The 21,713-nt window shown below is 38.2% G+C and overlaps 3 protein-coding genes across 3 annotated transcripts; 2 read left to right on the top strand and 1 right to left on the bottom strand.

Annotated features, from left to right (window-relative positions):
* Positions 1–784: 784 nt before the first annotated feature.
* Positions 785–3,322, top strand: ucp1 (uncoupling protein 1). The gene is made up of 7 exons (XM_068321292.1): positions 785–947; positions 1,132–1,271; positions 1,545–1,743; positions 1,822–2,019; positions 2,115–2,216; positions 2,513–2,693; positions 2,786–3,322. The coding sequence occupies exons 2-7, from the start codon at positions 1,146–1,148 to the stop codon at positions 2,895–2,897; spliced, it is 918 nt and encodes a 305-aa protein (XP_068177393.1). The 5' UTR covers positions 785–947; positions 1,132–1,145; the 3' UTR covers positions 2,898–3,322.
* Positions 3,323–3,379: 57 nt separating this feature from the next.
* Positions 3,380–7,913, bottom strand: elmod2 (ELMO/CED-12 domain containing 2). Its single transcript, XM_068321293.1, has 9 exons — positions 7,816–7,913; positions 6,807–6,961; positions 6,695–6,723; positions 5,645–5,742; positions 5,396–5,525; positions 4,940–5,073; positions 4,617–4,685; positions 4,417–4,550; positions 3,380–4,294 (listed from the first exon to the last, which is right to left on the bottom strand). Exons 2-9 carry the CDS (start codon positions 6,949–6,951, stop codon positions 4,134–4,136), a joined length of 900 nt encoding a protein of 299 aa, XP_068177394.1. The 5' UTR covers positions 6,952–6,961; positions 7,816–7,913; the 3' UTR covers positions 3,380–4,133.
* A 4,739-nt stretch (positions 7,914–12,652) lies between these two features.
* Positions 12,653–14,997, top strand: gprin3b (GPRIN family member 3b). Its single transcript, XM_068321106.1, has 2 exons — positions 12,653–14,350; positions 14,429–14,997. The coding sequence occupies exons 1-2, from the start codon at positions 12,653–12,655 to the stop codon at positions 14,795–14,797; spliced, it is 2,067 nt and encodes a 688-aa protein (XP_068177207.1). The 3' UTR covers positions 14,798–14,997.
* The last annotated feature ends 6,716 nt before the right edge of the window (positions 14,998–21,713 follow it).

Genomic DNA, 21,713 nt, shown 5'->3' on the forward strand with positions numbered 1-21,713 from the left:
CCTCCTGACCCGGTCACGTTTTAATGGTGGTTTCTGCTATCTGGTCTGAACATTGACATTCCAGACTCAGACTTCCAGACTGAGTGTGTCAGGAACAGGATATTCAGAGTTACACACAGGTTATGTAAAACCGCAAGTTTAAGTGATCTGACTTTATTATACAAGATGAACAGTGAAGGAGCCTTTAAAGCATAGTTTTAATGTGTAGTAATAATGTATATACAACTGACTGATAAATCACATATCTGAGCAAACATCTGATTGATAATCTTTTCAGAATGCCTTTAGATTAATTATTTATGAATGAATATATCAACTGCGTGAGTGAAAAGACAGCCGGATGTGAGTCAACCAATCAGCTCTACTGTATATACACCTCTTCTGTTGATTTGCTGAGAGCAGAGACAACCCTCCAATGAACCCATGTGAGTGTTTTTTTATAATAGCTATGGTGTTAGTGTGGACATCAGGCCTAATAAAATGTTTCTTTAATATTTAGTTAGTGAAAGAACATTTATTTGCTGTCTTTTAAGTGAAAATAGAAATAGTGTTACCTACTGTATATGTGGAGGTAAGTTGATAATGTTTGCAAGCAATGAACCACATTTTTCTATATTAATATATGCTTATATATACATATATACATATTGATCTTGTAATAGAAGAGAAGTGAAGCAGTTGTTTTTCAGAGGCGTGTCTGCACGATGAGGTAAATTGAACATTGACTTTCTGACAGTGAGTGGACTTTGATTATATGTGTGTGTCCAGCGGTACACAGTAACGCCTCTCCTCAGTTGTCATAAAAGCAGCTTGCTAGGCCATATATCAATACAGAGCATGCATCTTTCCTTTAGGTCTAGTAGGTTTTTTATGGATTATAATCTGGCCAATCAAATCCTTGCAACGTATTACAGAGGATCTAAAGGAAGTTTTAAATTTTAGATACAGTAAGTTTATCATTAAGCTACTATTTGATTGTTGACGCCTAAAAGACATCATAAGCTAGTAAACCTTCTGTTAAAAAAAATGAATGAGGTCTAATTAATGGTGTTCATAGAGTGTTTTTCTACAAGACCGTACTGATGGTTTTTATCTGTGTGTCTTCTATGTATTTGTGCTTTCCTTTAACAGCAGCATTAACAAACATGGTGGGACTTAAACCCTCAGACGTTCCCCCTCCACTGGGGGTAAAGATGGCAAGTGCTGGAGCAGCAGCATGTATAGCTGACATAGTCACATTTCCTCTGGACACAGCCAAAGTCAGACTACAGGTATCTAGAAATACAAACAGAGCATCCACTGCTACGTAACCTATTGTTTTCAAATCTAATCAAATGAATCTGTTTTTGATGCTTTCAGCAACCCCAATGTCTGAATGTTAGCAACACTTTGATGTTGACAAGTGCTGATTAAGCAGTTTGACTTTGTCCACTTCAATCTCTATAAATCAGTTGCACTCATTCACACTCAATACATGTGGCACCATAATCAATTTTTACTTTCTGTGAAACTGTTTTAATCTCCAGTATAATTTGTGAGCCCAGATACAGGGAGAGAAGGTGCCAGTGGGGGGCATCAGATACAGAGGCGTTTTTGGGACAATCAGCACCATGATCCGAACAGAAGGGCCCAGGTCTCTGTACAATGGATTGGTGGCGGGTTTGCAGCGACAACTGTGCTTTGCCTCTATCAGAATCGGCCTGTATGACAACGTAAAAAATTTCTACACAGGCGGCAAAGACAGTAAGTTACCTATCTATCAATCTATCTGACGATCTGTCGATCTGTCTGTTGATTGTACCTGTCCCTGTCCTTCTCCAGACCCTGGTGTTCTGATCCGGATCCTGGCCGGCTGCACCACTGGCGCCATGGCCGTGTCTTTTGCACAACCCACAGATGTGGTCAAGGTTCGATTCCAAGCGCAGATGAACCTGGATGGGGTGGCCCGTCGCTACAGCGGCACCATGCAGGCCTACAAACACATCTTCCAGAACGAGGGCATTCGTGGACTCTGGAAAGGTACAATTTAGGACACCCCAGTAGTAATGGCTGCTTTGTAATGACTGATCTAATATCTTCAAAACACTTAAATGATTGTTTTCTGGATTCTTCAGGAACATTACCCAACATCACCAGAAATGCACTGGTCAACTGTACAGAGTTGGTTACATACGACCTGATAAAGGAAGCCATCCTGAGACACAAACTGATGTCAGGTGAATGGGAGAGCTCATACATGTGTACCTGGGTTACTAGTGCAAACAAGTCATGCCCCTGAGGCATCTGATTGGACAGAAATCCTCACACCCTCTCAAAGCCACAACAGCTGATAACAGCACACATGCTGGTGCTGAACATAATGTGTTTTCCCTTGACAGTGGTTAATAAGAATGTTCAGTCATTGGCATTGGTTCATGCACAGTGTTACATAATCTACCGATGTGCGTCAATAAGCTCAGAACAAAGGCCGTTTAACTCATGCTGTTCTTGTTATATTTTTAAATCTCTACAGACAATCTTCCCTGCCACTTTGTGTCTGCATTTGGGGCTGGGTTTGTTACCACGGTGATAGCCTCCCCAGTAGATGTGGTGAAAACCAGATACATGAACTCTCCACCAGGCCAGTACAAGAGCGCCATCAACTGCGCGTGGACAATGTTGACTAAAGAAGGTCCGACTGCCTTCTACAAAGGGTAAAAGACAATTTTAATTCAGCAGTGTTACGTTTGTGGACCAAATTAATATATTATTTTCACTACAATCTGCTTTTCTTGGTTCCTTTTAGATTTGTGCCCTCATTTCTGAGGTTGGGTTCATGGAATGTAGTGATGTTTGTCTCATTCGAACAAATCAAGAGAGCCATGATGATCACAAAGAAGAGGATTGACACAAATTGAGATTCTTGTTTCAGTCAGTGTTTGAAAAACCCCAAAATAACTGGGTCATAACATTATTGCAGAAAACAAATGAAAATTTATGTCACATTTTGTTTTTCTGTCATGTAGTGACAAAGAAAAATCCCTTTGTTGAAAAAGGAATCTTTACGTTGAACTGCTATACAGCAGAAACAGCTTTGTATTTATCATTTTTAATAATGAACCCATTCTAAATTTAATGGCAGCGCATCCTTTGAACACTCATCCGTGACGGCCTCCTTTGTGAAGCTGAGTTTGCACTTTAAGACATGTGAGAGGAAATCTGCCAGTTTTTTTTATTAAAGGCAACTTAAACCTTGACATGTAAAAACACCGGTGCCCATGACATGTAAAATGGATGCAAAAAAAAAACCTCAAACAAAATCTTTTTGACTCGTTTTACAGACCCTGTGCTTGCTTGTTATGAATTCATTCTGTCACTTCCACCACACAAAACACATTGAAACACCACAATGTTGATTTATTAATTAGCTGGGATTGAAATATGTTACTACAAACCTTACAAAAATCAAATCACAGCTTATACACACTGTAACAACATCATGAAGACACAGCATCAGTCTTCAAACACACACTCATTTGTGAAAACAGAGGTAAACAACCAATTTGGGTTCCACATAACCTAAGTTACAGAATACAAATCACATAAAATGTGCACAAACTTTCCCCTAAATGAACTTTTAGCTTTGGTCTATGGATATAACAATCAGATTTCTTTAGCAGGACAACTGTGAGAACACAAAGATTTGTTTACACAAATACAAATAAGATAGATCGAGATTTGGTCTTTTTTTTTGGTCATTTGTATAGAAATTATTTTAATTGGAACAATTTGTTGTTATTGAAAGCACTCACAAAAGGTAGACATGTTCTCTACTGTATCAAATCTCATTCTCTACCTCGTTATGTGAGTGCGTGGGAAAATAGTCCCTCCATTGAGAGAACAATAGTTACAACGTAACCTAGTTATCATTTTGCAGCAGTCCTCATTTCCACTTCACTGAGCTTGATTTAATACCGGAATGTCATTTTTTAGGTACAGGGTGTAAGATGAAGAAAGTATGAAAAATGGATCACAAAAACAAATATGAGGAGGTTATTGGTTTTAATTTTGACCAATCAGCCCAAACTTCCTCTGCTCTGATGCTTCTTTCTGTTTTCTTCTTCAGAGAGGTCAAGGAAAATTTCTGAATAATATCAGTTTTTTCTAGAACAGGCAGTCAATTTGAGGGATACATCAGGGTCCTGTAAATGAGTCTTGACTATGTTATGGAACTTCTCTCGGTACTGATTGAAATGCATGATGCTTTCTGGTTCTTCTGCCATCCAGAATCTATCAAACTCATACGCCAGATAACCTTAAGAGAAGAAACAAAATATTTTTGAAAAAGACAGCAAAGAAAATGCCACATTTTACTAAATCTATTCTTTAATAGATGGAAAGAATCATAGTGTGTTGAGAAATATGTGTTTTACTCACAGTACAGCTGATGAAAGTGCTGAAGCTCAGGCGCGCCCTGTACTGTATTGTAGAAATGAGGTTTCAGAGCTCCACTCATCAGGAGGCTGTAGGCCATCTCTGTCAAGTTGATCCCGACTATGGCATACGAATACCTAAAGGACAAGTACTAAATCAGTCAAGGTTGTGTCTGAAATGACAATTGAAAGTCTGATTCTTACCCTAGTTTAGGATGGTTTGCATGTGACAACACCTGCCGAGCCTCCTCAGTGTAGTTTTCACTGAAAAACCTGTAACACCAGCAACAAGCAACACATTAAGGTCTTTGCTTTAAGGTGTCATTATGAAGTCAATGTTGACTGGACAGCGTTATGACTATAAAATAACTATACCATGGACATTGATTTGCAACAAATAAGCTATTAATATATTTTATTGTGTTTCAACACGAATGGAATTATGCCACAGACATATTTCCATGATAGAAATATCTTTTAATAACTTAAGGTGATAAATGGATCATCCATGGTCACAGGGGACTTACACAAGGTTGATTAGGCCCAGCATGCCCATTCCTCTGAAGTCAGTCTTGGGGTCGTCACCTTGAAATCCAATGTCTCCCCACTGTTTGGTGATCCTGGACTCCAGCTTGACTGCTGGCATTAACAAGTCCCACAACTGACAGTACAGAAAGTTTCCAGAGTTATTTTAATTGTGGATAAAATTGTGTCAAATTAGTTCTCTAAATCCTGCTGTTTTGTTATGCCATTTAACTGGATTATAATTTTAATTTGACAGTTATCACAAACATGGTATTACTTCAGTGCGTATTATGTTCATGAAGCATTACTTATCAGTCAAGCCAATGGACTTTCACTTCATTCAGTCTTAAAGGTCACCACTTTAAAAATCCACAAGACCTGTGACTTATTTGGTTTGTGAACAGTAACCATCAAATAAAACATGTACAGTGACAATAGGATCCAAAAACTAAAAACACCTTCAACAGCTTGGCCTCATGTTCTTGGCTTTCAGAAGTGAAGACCTGCTTTCTCATATCTTCCACAGATACACACAAGCTGCTGTGTCCTGTGATCTGTAAAAGACAGATTTGTAGGCTTTTCTTGAACCTAAAAATACAAGGAGATTAAACAAATAATATACAATTAAAGAATCAAACATTTCATCAATCATTAGGGAATAAAACAAGTGCTGAACCTTCAAAATAATGGAGAAGAAGTGACCTTACTGTGGATCTTTCTGGGCTTTGATAGATTTCACTTTCATAATTTGGTCTACACAATCTTCTAATTTGTCTTTGTTGATTTCCAAAGCTCCTCTTAAAGTCTACAAAGAAAGCAAAGGAAAAGAGTTGGTGGTCACAGTTTGGATACAGAAAGCTATCACATAGAAAAGTGGTGCAATGTCTCATAATCCATAGGAAGGAAAAAAAAACTTCAATGAAAGTCAACCTCGGACAAAGAAAAAAAAGATGACAAGGCATTTCTGTTTCAAAGAAAGGAGTGTCGACTGGAAAATGCCTCATTTGCTAAAATCAAAGTCATGTAGAGTCAATGGCTCTATGCTTGCAAGTGTATCAAAAGATAAGTACTGATTAAGGATACAGGATATATCTTTATGGCAGGTCAGACTGTCAACAGCCTGACTGATAATGAACAGATAAGTGGTGTCGGAAGGGACACAGCATGTGGTAAATTCTGGTGAATTTTCCATTATTCACATTTTAATATTTTGTCAATATTACCTGCTTTGTTGGCAGGTGTCCAGACACATTTATACTCTATACAAAGTGTTTGTGTTGTGTGTGTCTAATATTTATAGTTATATCTGACAGCGCAGTATGTGGAGCCAAATAATGTATTTTTTCCTTTGATACAAATATCTTCTAAAAATTTAATATTTTTTCACCCGCATATAATATCTGTTTCCATTCTCAAATTACCTTAGCCTATTTTTAAAGATAAAATAACTCTGACTTCTAGCATAAACAGTCAACAAATTCAGGTCAGAAAATCTTTCATTTTCAAAAATCATGACTGACAAATGTCCTCACTAAGATGATGCAGAATAATTAGCTGTTGTTCACCAAACCTCTTTAAAAGCCATTAAAAATGTGACTTCCAAAAAGCGCAAGAAGAGACTTGAGCTCCGACATAAAATAATAGAAATTGTGATGTTGAAAATGATACAGAATAATCCTGAAAATCAGAAGAAAATTAATGCTTACAAAATAAAACTCCACAAAAGCATACCTTCAGCAATGCTATTATGTTCTTACCTTAGTCTTTGATGACCGGAGAGAATATTCTACAATGAAATACAAAATGACATCAAATCAAAAATCTATACTCAGTGGAAAAGAAGACCTTGTTTGGGGTGATTTAACCGACCTGCATTTATTGTCCTTGTTGCCCCAGACTTGTATCCAGAGCAAATTCTCTGTAGCTCACATTTTCCTGTCGCCTGTCTGATGAGCCACTTCAGCCAGTGTCTGAGGAAGGATGTGTAGAAATATTGCCAAATACAGCCCAGCATTTTCTAGAACCTAGGCAGAGAAAAACACTTGGCACTTGAGACTTCACACAGAAAAATTAATTCAAATAGACAATCATTACATATTTTTTAAAATGTGTTACATTTGTTTGATTTGTTAACATTAACAGCCTGGAAATGGTTGGTTGACCCGCTCAAACAATGAAGGATAATTCTGCATCAGGAAATTAAACTCTTTTGAGTACATGCTTGAATGCCAGTGTTTTCAGAAGCAAAGTATCAGAGCCAATTAACATTTCATGCAAGGCATATTAAAATACCCAACAGACTAAATTTGTCAAAAACATTTCATATGAAACTTTAATATGAAAATGTGATTTAAAAATTAAAATCACAAATAAGAATATTTAATATTAAAATTAATAAATTTGTCTGTACAATAAGAATAGAATAACGCTAACTAACAATGCATAATTAGTTTTCAGTTCCTCTCGGTTTCGTCGGAGTTATTTTGATGCAGGACTTTCCGGTTTGGCAACCAAACCCCGCCTTCCCATACACCACAGAAGAAGAAAACGCCATGTAATAGCTAGCATTGATGCGAAGCTAATTTCAGATAGACGTGATCATTCTGTTCACAAAACAAAAACTCAGCGAATTGTCCAGGTGTTCTCTGGATGCTACCGAATCAGTAGCACTGATAACTAACATGCTGCTAACTGTCTACCACAGTAAATTAAAAACAAATTTAGCTAACCATATTTAAAAACTCACAGATGATCGGTTCAGACAACAGGTTGTCATATTCGCCCAATTCTTATTTTAATTATCTAACACATATTAAGATGAATTGGATTTCATCACAGGTATTGCTCTGTTTGACAATAAAGTTAGAGTCACTCTTACCCTGTCGACACGGCAAAGCAAAACCCAAAAGTCACTTGGAAGCGATGGGCCGAGTGGCAGGGTTAGCGACGCTTTACTTGACAACGGGATGGATCTGGTGCGCTGCATTCAAGAACACACGCACAAAAATGGTTGTACGTGTGCAATAAATCCATTGTGCAGCAATGGAAATAACACGCACTGTGGAGACTATATGCACATTTTCATTGAAAAGTTAAATATTTTTCAAAAAAATATTTTCAGTTCTGCTTAAATTGTTAGAATGAGAGACACTTTTAAGAAAATGTAACGACGTCTTTGAACGTACCACCACAGCCATCGAACGTTGCCGCAGCGCCACCCCACGACGTTTGGATTTGCCTTTCCGAGGTTCACCACAAGATGATGCCATATCAGTGTTATGACCGAATTAGATTGAAAAAAGGTATACTGTATATAAATATATTTATACATTCTACTTCCCACCTTTTAAAATGGGGGCAATATTTTTTTTTTTAATTAAAATTTTTTCCCCCTTCCATTACTTTTCAGGCAGGACATCTATCATCAAACTTGCTCCACTTCAAGAGACAATCTCAGACATATTATATTAGAAATCAAATGTCCTAAGAAAGCACGTACCTTACAAAGGCAGTCTAAAAGATTGGCGGAGGTCAAGAAAAGGAGTTGTGTATAATGATGATATGAATATTATTATTTAAATCCTGTATGTGGATTTTGGTAAACAAAACAAAAAAATGCTAAAAGTAATAAAGAAAAATAACTTAAACTACCAAATGTTATAGTGTTCAATATAGGAAAAACAACTACCATTTGATTGTTTGGTCTTGTTATTGCAATTAGATACAATGGGGATATGTCTGCACTTTTTGATCGTTTTCAAAGATAAATCTCCTTATTTTCATAATTATTGAACTGACTCACACTGCCCAAAACACACACTCCCAATGCTTTGTTTTTCAATCAATAGTCTTTATATTATTTAAGATGAATTTAACGACTTAAAGTGGCTAAACAAACAGACTTAACTAGAGACTGATTACCAGAACTCACACTCAACCAATATTTCTGGGCCTTCTCTAGTATGCAGGAGCACTTCTGGAACAACTGACTTAAACTGTTAAATAAATGCAAATAAGTAAAAGATTCAGTGCTGGTTCTTTCTTGTTTTCTTTTTATAAAATGTGCAGTCTTTAAAACAGGAACAAAGCTTCACGTCTTCTTAATTAAGATCAACAGTTCACATACATTCCATCTGTTTGGAGGAACTGTTGAACTGCTGGCTGTTTCCATTTTCATTTGGTTTTACCACAGTATAGTAACATGTCATGATTGATGTATCGAATTGTTTTTAAAATCAATTGAATACATCTACTTCATAATCCTTATTATCTATGAATGATCTAGAATTACTCCATTGTTACCACTGAAACCATACAGTTTTTTTCTGTCAGTCTGGGTTTTGTTTTACGAGTAACAAATCTCCAAAACTGCTGAACGTAGGTGGTTAAATAAAAATATTGAATGTAGCTTAATGGAGTAGAATTAGAAAGTGACGTGAGAGGAAAATGCCACCATTGTCTGTAGTAATAGGGAGTGTCACCAATTTTTAGACAATAGGTTCAGGCTGGACAGCATGAAGTGTTTATAGTCTGTTAGTGCTTGTTAAAAATGTCTCACATGATCAAGATGAATCAAAAGAAAACTGGAGACTGTCAGTCAGTATTTAAACTTTTTCTTGCAACAGATAAAAATCAAGATCAAAAGACATAGTTGATGTTGTTCTTGTTTTTTTTGCTGATATTCACCTGTTTATACCGAGCGAGTGTCTAATTCCGTTCTGCTGTCCACTTATGAATACAGTGCATACACATACCTGCATCATTGCACCAAGTCTCATATGCTTTTAGTGACCGTATTATAAATGCACTTTATTTATTTTATCAAGACCTCTTGAAACAATGGATGCAAATGTCATCGTTCTCCAATAGGCGGCTCAGAATGAATCAGGCTGTACCCGTTGGCACAAACAAGCGCAACAAAATAAAACGAGTACTTCAGGAGATAAATGATAATAATGACGATAGGCTCTGAAAGCAACCACTTCATGATGAAGTTCTTTGCGCTACTTCCATTCCCATCCTCATCCTCATCCTCATCCTCATCCTCATCCTCTACCCCATTCATACATTCATCTTGCTTACTCTGCTGCAACATGCACGTTCGCTGTGCTGAGCCAGCTCTGTCTGGGATAGCGCACATCATCACCAGAGGTCCTTGATTGTAAAAGCTGTTCTCTTAACTGGCATGTGGCTGGGAGCGTTATCAGCAATGAGGCAGCGACCGTCCGTCGGACCGTGGTGACTCATTGCGCACAGTCATTCAGTCAGGATGCTTGAATTTTGCGCTTTGCTCCGTAGGATCGATGCCCACAGTCTGGTAAAAGGCGTGGCTTGGTGTCACCGACACAGGGTTGATTTTCCATATTCATATCTGGGGTTTAGCCTCATCTCACTTACACTGACGCGCAAACGGCATCTGAGGCTCACGGGACATAAAACGCCTCCCAAGGTAAGGCACGCACCTTTTTTCACCACAATATGATTTCCTTCGTGTCAAATCATAAATTTGTCCGCAAGGTCAAATCAATTCAGCAAATATTAATGGCCGTTGAGATGGGTTGAGACAGGACTGCAAATGCAGACTGCGGTGCATGACATAGATCTTAATTGGCCCGAATTGGTCGAGTGCATCACTTAAATGTATGTAATGTCAGCGGCTGTGCGTGAATTTACATTCTGCATGCGCTCTTACTGTTGTTTCTGACTTGCTGCAGGCAAGAGAAAATCCCAGACACCAGGGCGTTTCATTTTTTATTTTTATTTTTAAAGAGTCTAATTGCAGTCATGATATGCCTCCCATAAATATTTGCACTTTGACAACAGACAGGCAGATGCATAGTGGGAGAGCACACACAAATGCGCTACACCTGTCCATGACTCAAAACAGTGGTCTCCCATTCTCTTTTATTCAACTCACATTTTAAAATGATTCTTTCAGGCTTACAGGTGCATGAGGAGGGAAATGATCATTGTTTTAATAACAGTGGCAGAAGTTCACACTCTTTATTCTTGAGAAGCAGGCACAGATATGACCTGATTAATATAAAATCTCCCAAAGATTCTCCCAAAGAAATGAGAATATCTCAGATGGGGCCGTTAACACTGACATGAAGCGCAAATAATGCAGAACAGATGATCTTCAATTCAGTCGCTGAAATGAAATGGACAACTTGCCCAGAGTAATCACTGACAACTCAATGGTGATTCGTATTTTGGACTAGTCAGAGATGTTTTTTGTGACTGAGGTTTCATTCAAAGTGCAACACATTTGTCTGCCTCTTGAGGATCAGATATTTCAGACTTCTGCTGAGTGCTGGCACACTGCTTGTAGAATTTGCCCAGATGCTTCTACTTCAAGGAGGCAGGCTGAGATAGAGTCATTCATCAGGGCTGGGATCAGGAGAATTGTAAAACTCAAGGTCAGCGACTGGCATTTATAACAGATTGATTTTGGGGAAAAAATATATTTTTGATTTTCATTTCAGTTCATAATTTTACTAAAGTGCCATGGCAGAAAAGGGTAGATGAAATAAAGATGACAAATTGAGATTATTTTAATGCAACACTTTTTGCATGTTTAGGATTTTGCAGGGTTATCTTTGTAACTGTGAACTCATTTCAATTGATTCACTTCTAAAGATTATTAAGGATTCTGCGAAGTGTGTGATTAAGAGCACAACAAAAACTCACTTAATTTCATATATGGGTATACGATCAGACTGGTGAGCCCCTTTGTGGCCAAATACTTTATACTTTAAAATGTCACAGCGATTAATTTGGAATGGATGATATTTGAGTGATGTTTCCAAACAGTTATAATTAAGAAATTTGGAACCAAACAAGATTGTTGAATAAAAAAGATAAGATATGAAAGGATAAGATAAGACAAGATAAGATAAGATAATATGTAAATTTTTTATACTTTCAGTCCAACCCTAACCCAAACTCCCTCCAGGTTTGCAAACAGAACATTTTTGAATATACTTTAGGGATTTGCTACAGTCAATGTCTTAATTTAATTCAATTCAATTTAATTTAATTTAATTTAATTTAATTTAATTTAATTTAATTTAATTTAATTTAATTTAATTTAATTTAATTTAATATACAATATTTTATATATTTAGAATTGCATCAAGAAAGTGACTTTGAAACAGATTAACCTTCTTCAATGGTAGTTTCTAAAACATTTAAATGGAAAGAGCAACTCTTGTGTGTTATTTAAATCTTCATAAGTGAATTTCATGCATTTGGATAATCTATCATTACAGGCATGTTTCGAAGAGCATGGCTGACTTACGCTAAAAGGAATAGCACTTAAAAAACATGTTGAAAGTGATTTGGATATTGTAAATTTTAAGAATTCTGTGTTAATAATTGAGTAGATAATTACACATTAAATAACAACTATTGATTTTAAATGTCAAAGCAGTGATTATCTTAAACCGGGTGGGTTAATAATTGTTCTGGTGCTTTGCATTTATTCTAACATTGATTATTTAAATGTATACTAATAACATTAGAGGTTATTTATGTGATACTCAGCTATTCAGGGTTACAAATGAGAATCTGCTTGTTTTGCTTAAAAGTGTTTCTTCAATAAAAAGAAACTAATAGACTATTTCTATTTTCCTTCATAGAAAAGTGTGACATTGAGCGTCTGTTTTCTTCTTTGGATTACAACAATATTTCAAGAGTGAACAAGTGAGTCTAACATGGGAACTAACCCAAAAAGGACAGTGACAGTCCAGATGGTCCCTCAGCTGGCTGTGGTGGACACGCTGGGTAACAAGGAGCCGAATGCCAACTGGACCAAAGAGCCCAACCTCAAACTTTCTCCTGTCTGTCCAAAAACCCCGTCCACATCTCCAGACCACAAAAAAGAGAACTTATCTCTCTCTTCTTCTCCCACTAACACCACCCCACCAACTCAAACAACAGTCTGCCTCGGAACGGGACCGGTGAGCAGCACTCCGTCTGACATACCAGAACCAAGTATTGGAAACCAAACAAGAAAAGAGCTTGTGACGAGTGAGAACCAACAGATGCCAGAACTGTCTCTAACAGGTCAAGGTTTCGGTGAGGCAGGAAGCACTCAGAAGGATGCTAATATGAAAACGGTCAAAGAGGAAATTCTCAAGGCTGATGTATCGTCTGCTATTTCGCCATCAAAGAGCGACATGCAGACCAATGACTGCAGAATAAAAGATCAAAGTGCGACAGAGGAGTGTGCACCACTGACATCCTCAGCCAAAGCCACAGCACCGGAGGAAAGTAATGAACATGTGTCTCCAAACACTAGAAATCTTAACAATGCCTGTGAATTAAGGCAAACAGAATCCAAACCACAGCTTGACAGTAAAGGGAGTACTTCAGCTCATAAAAACAAGGACAGTGCTGCACCGCAGGTAGCTGCAGAGAAGGATCATATACATCGATGCAAACAAAGCTCTGCCAGCTTGCAAGAAATACTCACGGTAACTACCGCAGCTCCAGTTACCTCCTACACACCTCCAATTAATAGCAAAAATGGAGAGTTAGGGCTTACGCAGAAGAATTCTAATTCAACGCATCTAGAGAAGGATTTGCCAACATTAAGGCAAACACAAGTCTCTTCAGATCAACCAATGTCCTCTCAGGCAGACTCATCCACTCCGCCCCAGGCTGCACAAAACATGGCCGTCCACGGGCAGGAGGTTGAGGATGCTAGCCAGACTAGCACAGCTGTCTGTGAAGGGCAGCAGCACCGCAAGCTCTATAGGGAGGCTTCGACAATGACCTCATCCCTGTCATCCACCCCAATCAAGCAGTGCCATGATATGGAAGTTCAGGCAGTTGCTAATACATGCAGTAAAGCTGTGTCCACAAGTCCAAGCCTGCTGCCCTTCGCTGTGACCCGCAGAACAAATGGTGGTGCAGTCCTGAAGGAGGAGATGCAGAGCCTGGCTGTAGTTTACCAGGTGGACAGGGGTGTGGGATTACATCAGGTGGATGTAGGCCCTCTATCTGCCTCTTCTGATCCAAGGTCAGAGAGACTTACTGTTGAGGCAGAGATGTGCCCCAACCAAAATGCCGGGATGACTTTCCATTCAGAAACTTTGTCCCAAGAACAAAACAAAGGGTTAGGAGCAAAGCCTAAAGACTCTGGTTCAGCTCTCTGCAACACCCAGCCAGTTTATCAAATCAATATTGAACACAGCAACCACAAGGACCACGGAGAGACGGTTGAGTCCCAAAATAAATCAAGAATTCAGGAAACTTCATTGAAAACAACCACTGCTGAAGCTCCCTCTTTGAAACCAGGAACATCCCTGAAGAGTAGTGCAGGCTCTCAATTTGCTGACAGTAGCAATGCTGAAATGTCTCCAGCTGCTGTGACAACCAAGACCAAACAGGCTCTTCCAGCAGCAACAGTAACAAAGTCAAATCTAACCAAAAATAAAGCTGCAAGTCCTGAAAAAAAGTCTGGAGGTAAAGGAAAGGAGATAAAGTCTGGCAAAACAAAGATAGAGCCAGAGAGGAAAGCTGAAGAAGACGATCAGTCAGAGGAAGAGAAAGGAAAAAGTGTCCATGACGTGGTCTGGGATGAACAAGGGATGACTTGGGAGGTCTATGGCGCCTCTGTTGACCCAGAATCTCTTGGTTTCGCCATACAAAGCCACTTGCAATGCAAAATCAAGGAGCAAGAGAGGAAACTGATCGCCCGAACGTCCCTCAGAAAGTCAGTTTCTGGAGTTGACTCGCCACAACATGGCAGGAAGAACAAAAGGAGGCAACAGAACATTTTCAGGTCAATGCTGCAAAATGTCAGACGGCCCAACTGCTGTGTGCGTCCCCCTCCCTCGTCCGTTCTCGAGTAGCACAGCACGGAGGTAACCAATGTCAGACTCCTCCCTCTTCCTAGAGGTCGAAATGCTTGTCCTCCCCTCGTCACGATTGCTTTGCCAAGTGAAACATTAATGGGGCAATGACCCCTGTAAGTAAGTACTCTGAAGTGTTATAGCATAAAGAGTCAAACTATTTGTGATGTTTGTGATCAAAGAAGGTAGGAAATAGTAAAATAAAGTGAACAACTCAAGACTTATTTTCTAGAAATAGATATAAAAGGAGAGAAAAGATTTTTTGAATAAAAAGGCAATAACAATGTACCGCATGTATCTTAGTTACAATGGCCTAAATAAAGGGCAAACCTTCCCAGTAATAGCCACTGGTTATGGGGTAGACATATTATTACTGTCAAAATATTTGTGCATATATATTAAACCAACATCTCATTGCACTGGGTGTACTTGTTATATGTTTCTGAGATGTTTTTGAAGCCCTATGTTTAAGACTGCTGTATTTTCCTTTTGTGCACATGTATTTTTGATGAGTGATTATGTTGTTCAAAAAGGGACTGCATGCATTCATGCACTGTTACATATCTGTTCTTTGATTTTCCATTAAAATGACAAAAGTACTAAGTTGAGCTTTACACATTCTTCATTTCTGATCCCTTGGCTGCAGATGCAGCGTTCATGTACTGCTGAACTTAATTTTTGGACTAATAAGTAAGAGCCGAATAATTAGTTGAGAGAAGATTGTGCTGTCTGTGGGTGTAAGCCAAGCGCCATGTCAAGGGATGTCAGAGCAGCAGGTGATATGAGTGAAGATGTAAGAAAGACTGCAGCCGAGAGTAAAGGTACAGTAGGTTGTAGACTGCACTGGATAAATTAGTGTCAGGCTTAATGAGACAGCTTCTGATCTCTAATGAGGGCATGAAGTTTGTTCAGAGGCAAAGGCTTGTTAGCTTCCAACTCCATCTTTGTGATTGACAAAGAAATACAGATCAAAGTTTGCATGTGGGCCACACAGGAATGTTTTATAATGAGTGGATGTTTTCCCATTAATCTCCTGAGTGCAGTGCTTAGTTAGATGATTAAAAAAAAATACTGTTTCTGCACTGAACAGAATGAATCATTTGTTTCCAACGGTTACCTGTCAGTAATGGACGTTGAAAATCTGCAGGGGTTACATCAGCAAGTATATGAAAAAGAATTGAAGTCAATTTTGTGGAAAAGCAATGTTGGGATAGCAAGACTTTCGAATACCCTTCCCTCTGTGGTCTGGATCTTTAAAAGGGGTACTAGAAAGAGAACAAACTGGAAATTGTTCTTGTTTTTTGCGCACCCACAGAGGTTTCTTCAATTTCTCGGGTCGATTATAACAACCTCACACCATAGAGTTTTGGGTTTTTTTTCTAATCAATGGGGTTCATGACAAGTTGGAAAGCCTGAGTAACCAAACAAACAATGACGCCTCATGTCAGCCGAACACTCATTGTAACTAAAGACACAATTAATTAATAGTATTTTTAACCATCCCTCAACACGCTGTAATTAAATACTGCCTCAAATTATCTAAGGGCTCTTTCAGACCCCTTACATGAAAATGCTTCTCGTTTCCACTATTACTCCCATCAAATGTTGTTGCAGCATTAAACATCCAGTTGGGGTTACACTGGGTGAAACGGAGCATGAAATGACTGCATGTAATGTCACAAAACTCTCGACAGCTGCAGTAAAACTGACAGGTGAGGGAACTGCTGATCAATCATAGCTGACACTCACGAACACGGGAAGACAGGTCAGTAACAGTGAGCCATACTCAAGACTGCTCTGTTCATTGGTTCATACAAATTGCAAATTATTTTTAGGAATTGAGGCTAATATGTGAAATTTACCACACAAAAAAAAGATCTCAAAAACCCTTATATGCATTTGGAATTGTTCCAGACTGATCAGCTGATTGACAAAATACTAACCAGTGACTATTTTATTCCTCTCCTGTATCTGGTTGTGGCTCAAACAAATGAACCAAAAATTTGATAGTTCCAACTTCTCTAAGGTTAGAATTTGTCACTTTTTATTTGATTTATTTAGAAGTTGAATACTTTGGGTTTTTGGACATGAGATTTAATAACATCATTTAGCACTGCAAGAAATTTTGATGCTTCATAATTGTTATTATACAGATAGTGTTATGATAAATAGAAAAAATATCAGTAAAATTATGACAGTAACTTGTGCTTCCATCCCTCCATGCACCACTGAGTGTTTTTCGACAGAATCTCCATGTGTGATCTGGTGCTCATCTGCTTTAATTAAAGTTTCCAGGTTAATTGTGGAGCTCCTCTGAGTTCTGCTATATCATGTTGCTATCACTTGTGAAAACACAACATTAACATTCCAAAGCTATTCCATATTGTTTTGCTTTAACAAAACCTCTTTATTCAGATTGGACTATCTAAGATGGCGAACGTGCCCTTTCAGTGTGAATTTTCTTGCCCTGGCCGGTGTAACACTGATTTCAGGCGACGGCTCTTATTGTCTTAACAAGCATGTCGCTTCCTGTTAATCTCAGGCTAACGCAGGAGGAAAAAGTCCCCTATCCTCGTAATCTCTGTGGTATGGAATGTCACAACCTATAAAACAGGGCAGACTGATGCAACTAATACTAATGCATTCTCTTTGATGCAGTGGGAAGAGAGGATACAGCTATTAAATTGAGTTTACCATGTCTTTCCCATCCTACCTATTCAGATATGTGTAAGAAAAAGAGCCTGTTACCTGTGACCTCTTCACAAACTCTTTATTTACAGACGTATTTAAGACATGTTTCACTCTGCACTGCTGATAGAAGTGTGAGAAACTTGTATCACTAATCAAGGAGTTGTATTGAACACCAAATTTTGCCTCAGGTACAATAATGTGAGCAGATTCCTCTTATCCTGTTTAGGCCTAAGATTCCTCTTTACACTTGGATACACCAGCTTGGTGTCTGATCCTTCCACCCCTGCTTTAATTAGCTGTGTTTCAATTTTTAATAACCCCCTTCCCACTGTGTCATTATGCCTGCTTCCCATTTGAAAGTGGAGATTAGATCCGGCCATAGGCGCTGGTTAGCACAGAGGGAGATTTATTCAAATGACAGGGAACATGGAGATAGATTTCAAAGGCATATGGACAAATACCACCCGTTGCTATTGTTGCTAGAGGAGAGCATTAAACCTGCTTTCAATATTCACCTCACTGGCTTGATGCCCTTCTTGGATATTTAGATTATCACATGCTTCGTTGGTGTATTCTTCTATTGAAATACAGCGGTATGCATATTATAAAGCCTGCATACTGCTGTATATTTGGATCTGTCTCATCTCTACTGTCAGATGTCATTAAAGTATAGCTTAATATAGCTGATATTCTTTATTTTTCATTGCAAACAAATCTAAAAATACCTGAAACTGACATGTATTCATTCATTATTATTTGCTCTGCAGTGCAGACTTTATCCTAAACTATCATTATTGGAGCTGCTGGCTACATTAATGCATTTACCCAAAGGAAAGATATGACAGCATCAATGGCATTGGACTCTCTACATCTTATACACAAAATGTTGGACCATTCAGTATATACGCTCTTATTACCCGTCTCCATCTGGAGCACTGGAGATCATTACGTGCTTGTGAGGACATTAAGTTATACAAATGAGTTACAAATATGTAGTTGCATTCATTTTTTAAAAGAGGCTCTTTAACAACTGGGTACTGCAGGTTTCAGCCATCGTTACTCAAACAGGAATACATTTTAGTTCTTTTGGGGATTAGTATAGGATCAATTCACATTTGGTGATGATAGAAAGTGTCACCCGGCATAAGATTCTGGCTCATTAATGCCTTTTTTAGGTCTGTGTTGCAGAGGTATGAGATACATTTGGCTTTGGCTATGATTATTATAATCATTGCTGGCTTTGCTGCTTTCATTGATTTGCTGACAAAAGAAGGCAACGGAATCCATTAGAGCTCAAACTATGTAACAAATTAAATAACTTTAAACAAAGAATAAAAAGGAAAGTACAATATCATACCTTATTGATTCACAGCTAATGCCGTACTGAATAATTGCATGATATATCTGCTGCAACTTAACTTTGAAATGCAGTATCATTTTTCCACTTTTCATTTTTTTTGAAAGAACTTATTAGCTGTAAATAATGTTGTTAAAAATGCTGTTGGTTAAATATATATCTTTTTAATACAACAGTAGTAGTTCAGCTCCGGTTAGAGAGCAAAACAATAATTGCTCAAACGTTACCAGTTCAAAAGGAAACTCATGGGCTGTATCAGAAGCTAAAATTAAAGACCAATTGTCCATGAGAGGAAGGAGTAGCCCCCGTTACAGCCCAAAGAGCTCCCTTGACTTAAGCTTACACACTGAAAGTAATGGTGTGAATGTTCTTCAAGGAGACAGCCAACAAGGAAATTATGGTACAAAAAGTCTATTCAAAAATTATTCAATACTTACTGGATATTGTTTTATAAAAAGGGCAATCATTCACGCTCTTCAACAAGATTGAGGCAAGACGTCAGATTGAAAATAACTGATATAGATGTATGTGTTATTAGGAAGAAAAACTGCAAGTTATTAAATTTAAGAAGCTAGTGTTGGATGAGTGGATGTAAAAAAATCTTAATTTTTAAGGGTAGATTGATATACCAACTTTAATGCATTTGACCACTCTCATGCTCTGTTGGTCCGATCTGGATGCCTCAGCTTTTTCAAAAATTGAAAGTGTAAACACCGGGCATGTGTTGCTCTCTAATAGCATCCTCGGACTCTGGGGTGAATTCAGAGCCACGGCAAAACGTCTGAGCTATAATTGAAAACCAACAGATAAGTTGCTGGCCTGGTACGGGGATTTAAGATATCCTTGCACTGTCCCAGTTAGCTTCACAGGCACAGTCGCTTCTTCAGCTCATAGAGAAACCTTCATAGAGGCCCTGCAGATGCTCCAGTGCCAGGACAGAAGCCATTAGGATTATCTAGACCATCATCAGGATCAAGTCCACCCTGTCTGAGATCAATTGTGGTATATAAACGTACTTTTATCACGGGAGTGACTGTTAATTACTATTTACAGATCATATTCACAGATTGTGAAGTGGTTAATTCAGGAGTTGCTGGTGATCACAATGTCATTGTACTCAATAAAATACTGGCTTCAAAAGTGATCCACCAATTTAAATGCTTACTGGTGAAAGTTTTAAATGCCTCAATTTCCAACTATTTCTGCACAGTTTGTTAGCATAATTTTTCATCTTCTATGTGCCTTCTTTCCTAACTTCTAACATTTCTCTCAAATTCTCCATTTCTCCCTGGTCTCCTTATCTGCCTTTATTCTCTTTGAGCAGGATATCATAATGAAGCAGCGAGACGATTAAAGCTTTTCCACTCGGCCAAATATTTTGCATTAAATAGCCGTATATTGCTCTCCTTCCTTATTCATCCTTGTATTGTGTTATCCAGATAGCTGGAAGTGAGGCTTGTCCTCCTGATGGCTGTATCGTTCCCAGTGGAACATGTGACCTACATTTGTTTGTGGTGCAATGTTGAGGCTGCGAGAGCTTTCCGTTATTGAACATTTCCAGTTTTCTGGAGAATGCACCTTTCGTTTCTTAAGACATTCACAGTTTGCGCCAATTTTCACTTTTACCTAATCGTTTCTGTCTGTCTTTTCAATGTATTTTTTCTTTCATGTGTTCGAGTATCCATAATCTTAGCTGGTGTTCACCCTTCAGCTCGCATGCCACACTTGTTATTGAGCGAGTATGTGTAAAGATGCATGCTTGAAAGAGGAACATGCACTCATACACACAAAAAAAGCTTGCTTTATGCAACATTGTACACAAAGGTCACCTTCATTTGCTCATTAAGCGACTGTTTTATTATGGCTGACAGATGTGCCCATAAATCATAGGTCCCATGGTGAAGAGAGAAGATCTAAAACAAACTGATAAAGGTGAAATACTGAGAAAAAAAGAAATAGATACAGGTATAAACAGAGGTGTAAAGACAACCACGATAAACGTATGTACACCTATCAATACACTGCAGCTATTGATCATGCCTCAAATAGTCCTTTCCTCCATTGAGGTGAAGCTATCGTACAGCCTAAAGATTTTCTTCCGTGCTCGTCAGCAATGGCAGATAGTTAAGCTGCGTTGTTACAGCACTTCTTTTCTTTACAGTGATATAATGGAAGAACAGTGGGAAAGAAAGACACCGATACATGCTTGAAATTTTTTAAATTTAATATCCAAAGTGATTTCAGTAGATGACTCAGATTTAATAAAACCAAACCTTATCAAGTGTTACTGTGTACAACCATACCTCTGACCTTGGTGCTTTTTTTGGGAAATATTGTCCAACACAGTGAGGGAAGATGATCCTTCCTTTTCCACCTGAGCAGAAACAGAAGTGAAATGTGTAAGTGTAGGGCTTTGGAAAAATATCACACTTACAATTCAGACAGATGCTCATGTTTTGGATGCGCAAAGCAAAAATAGGACAACATTGGAGCGCATATCACCAAGATGTTTTGCTGTTCTCCCTATATCTGTGAGGTTCTCTACAGGTGCTCCAGGTTCCGCCCTCACAGTTCAAAAGCATGTGTTATAAATTGATTTGCACACTCTTATTATCAGCTTGTCAGTTATTCATAAGGCACTTTGAACAGCACCACACTGCAATAAAATATAATAAAACTATTGAACCAAAGTTTATGACTGTTTTATTGATTACTAAATTATCTTTCCTGATTGATCAATGTTAAGTATAGCATTGACAATCTCACCATAGCTTTTAGCAAATTTCAATCTCTTAACCTTCAATACATTTTATGCTGAGTACTACTGTACTTATTTAAGAGCTGTAAAAAATATGTTTAGTCATCAGT

This window comes from Antennarius striatus, chromosome 8, assembly GCF_040054535.1.
Source record: "Antennarius striatus isolate MH-2024 chromosome 8, ASM4005453v1, whole genome shotgun sequence".
NCBI classification, from domain to species: domain Eukaryota; kingdom Metazoa; phylum Chordata; class Actinopteri; order Lophiiformes; family Antennariidae; genus Antennarius; species Antennarius striatus.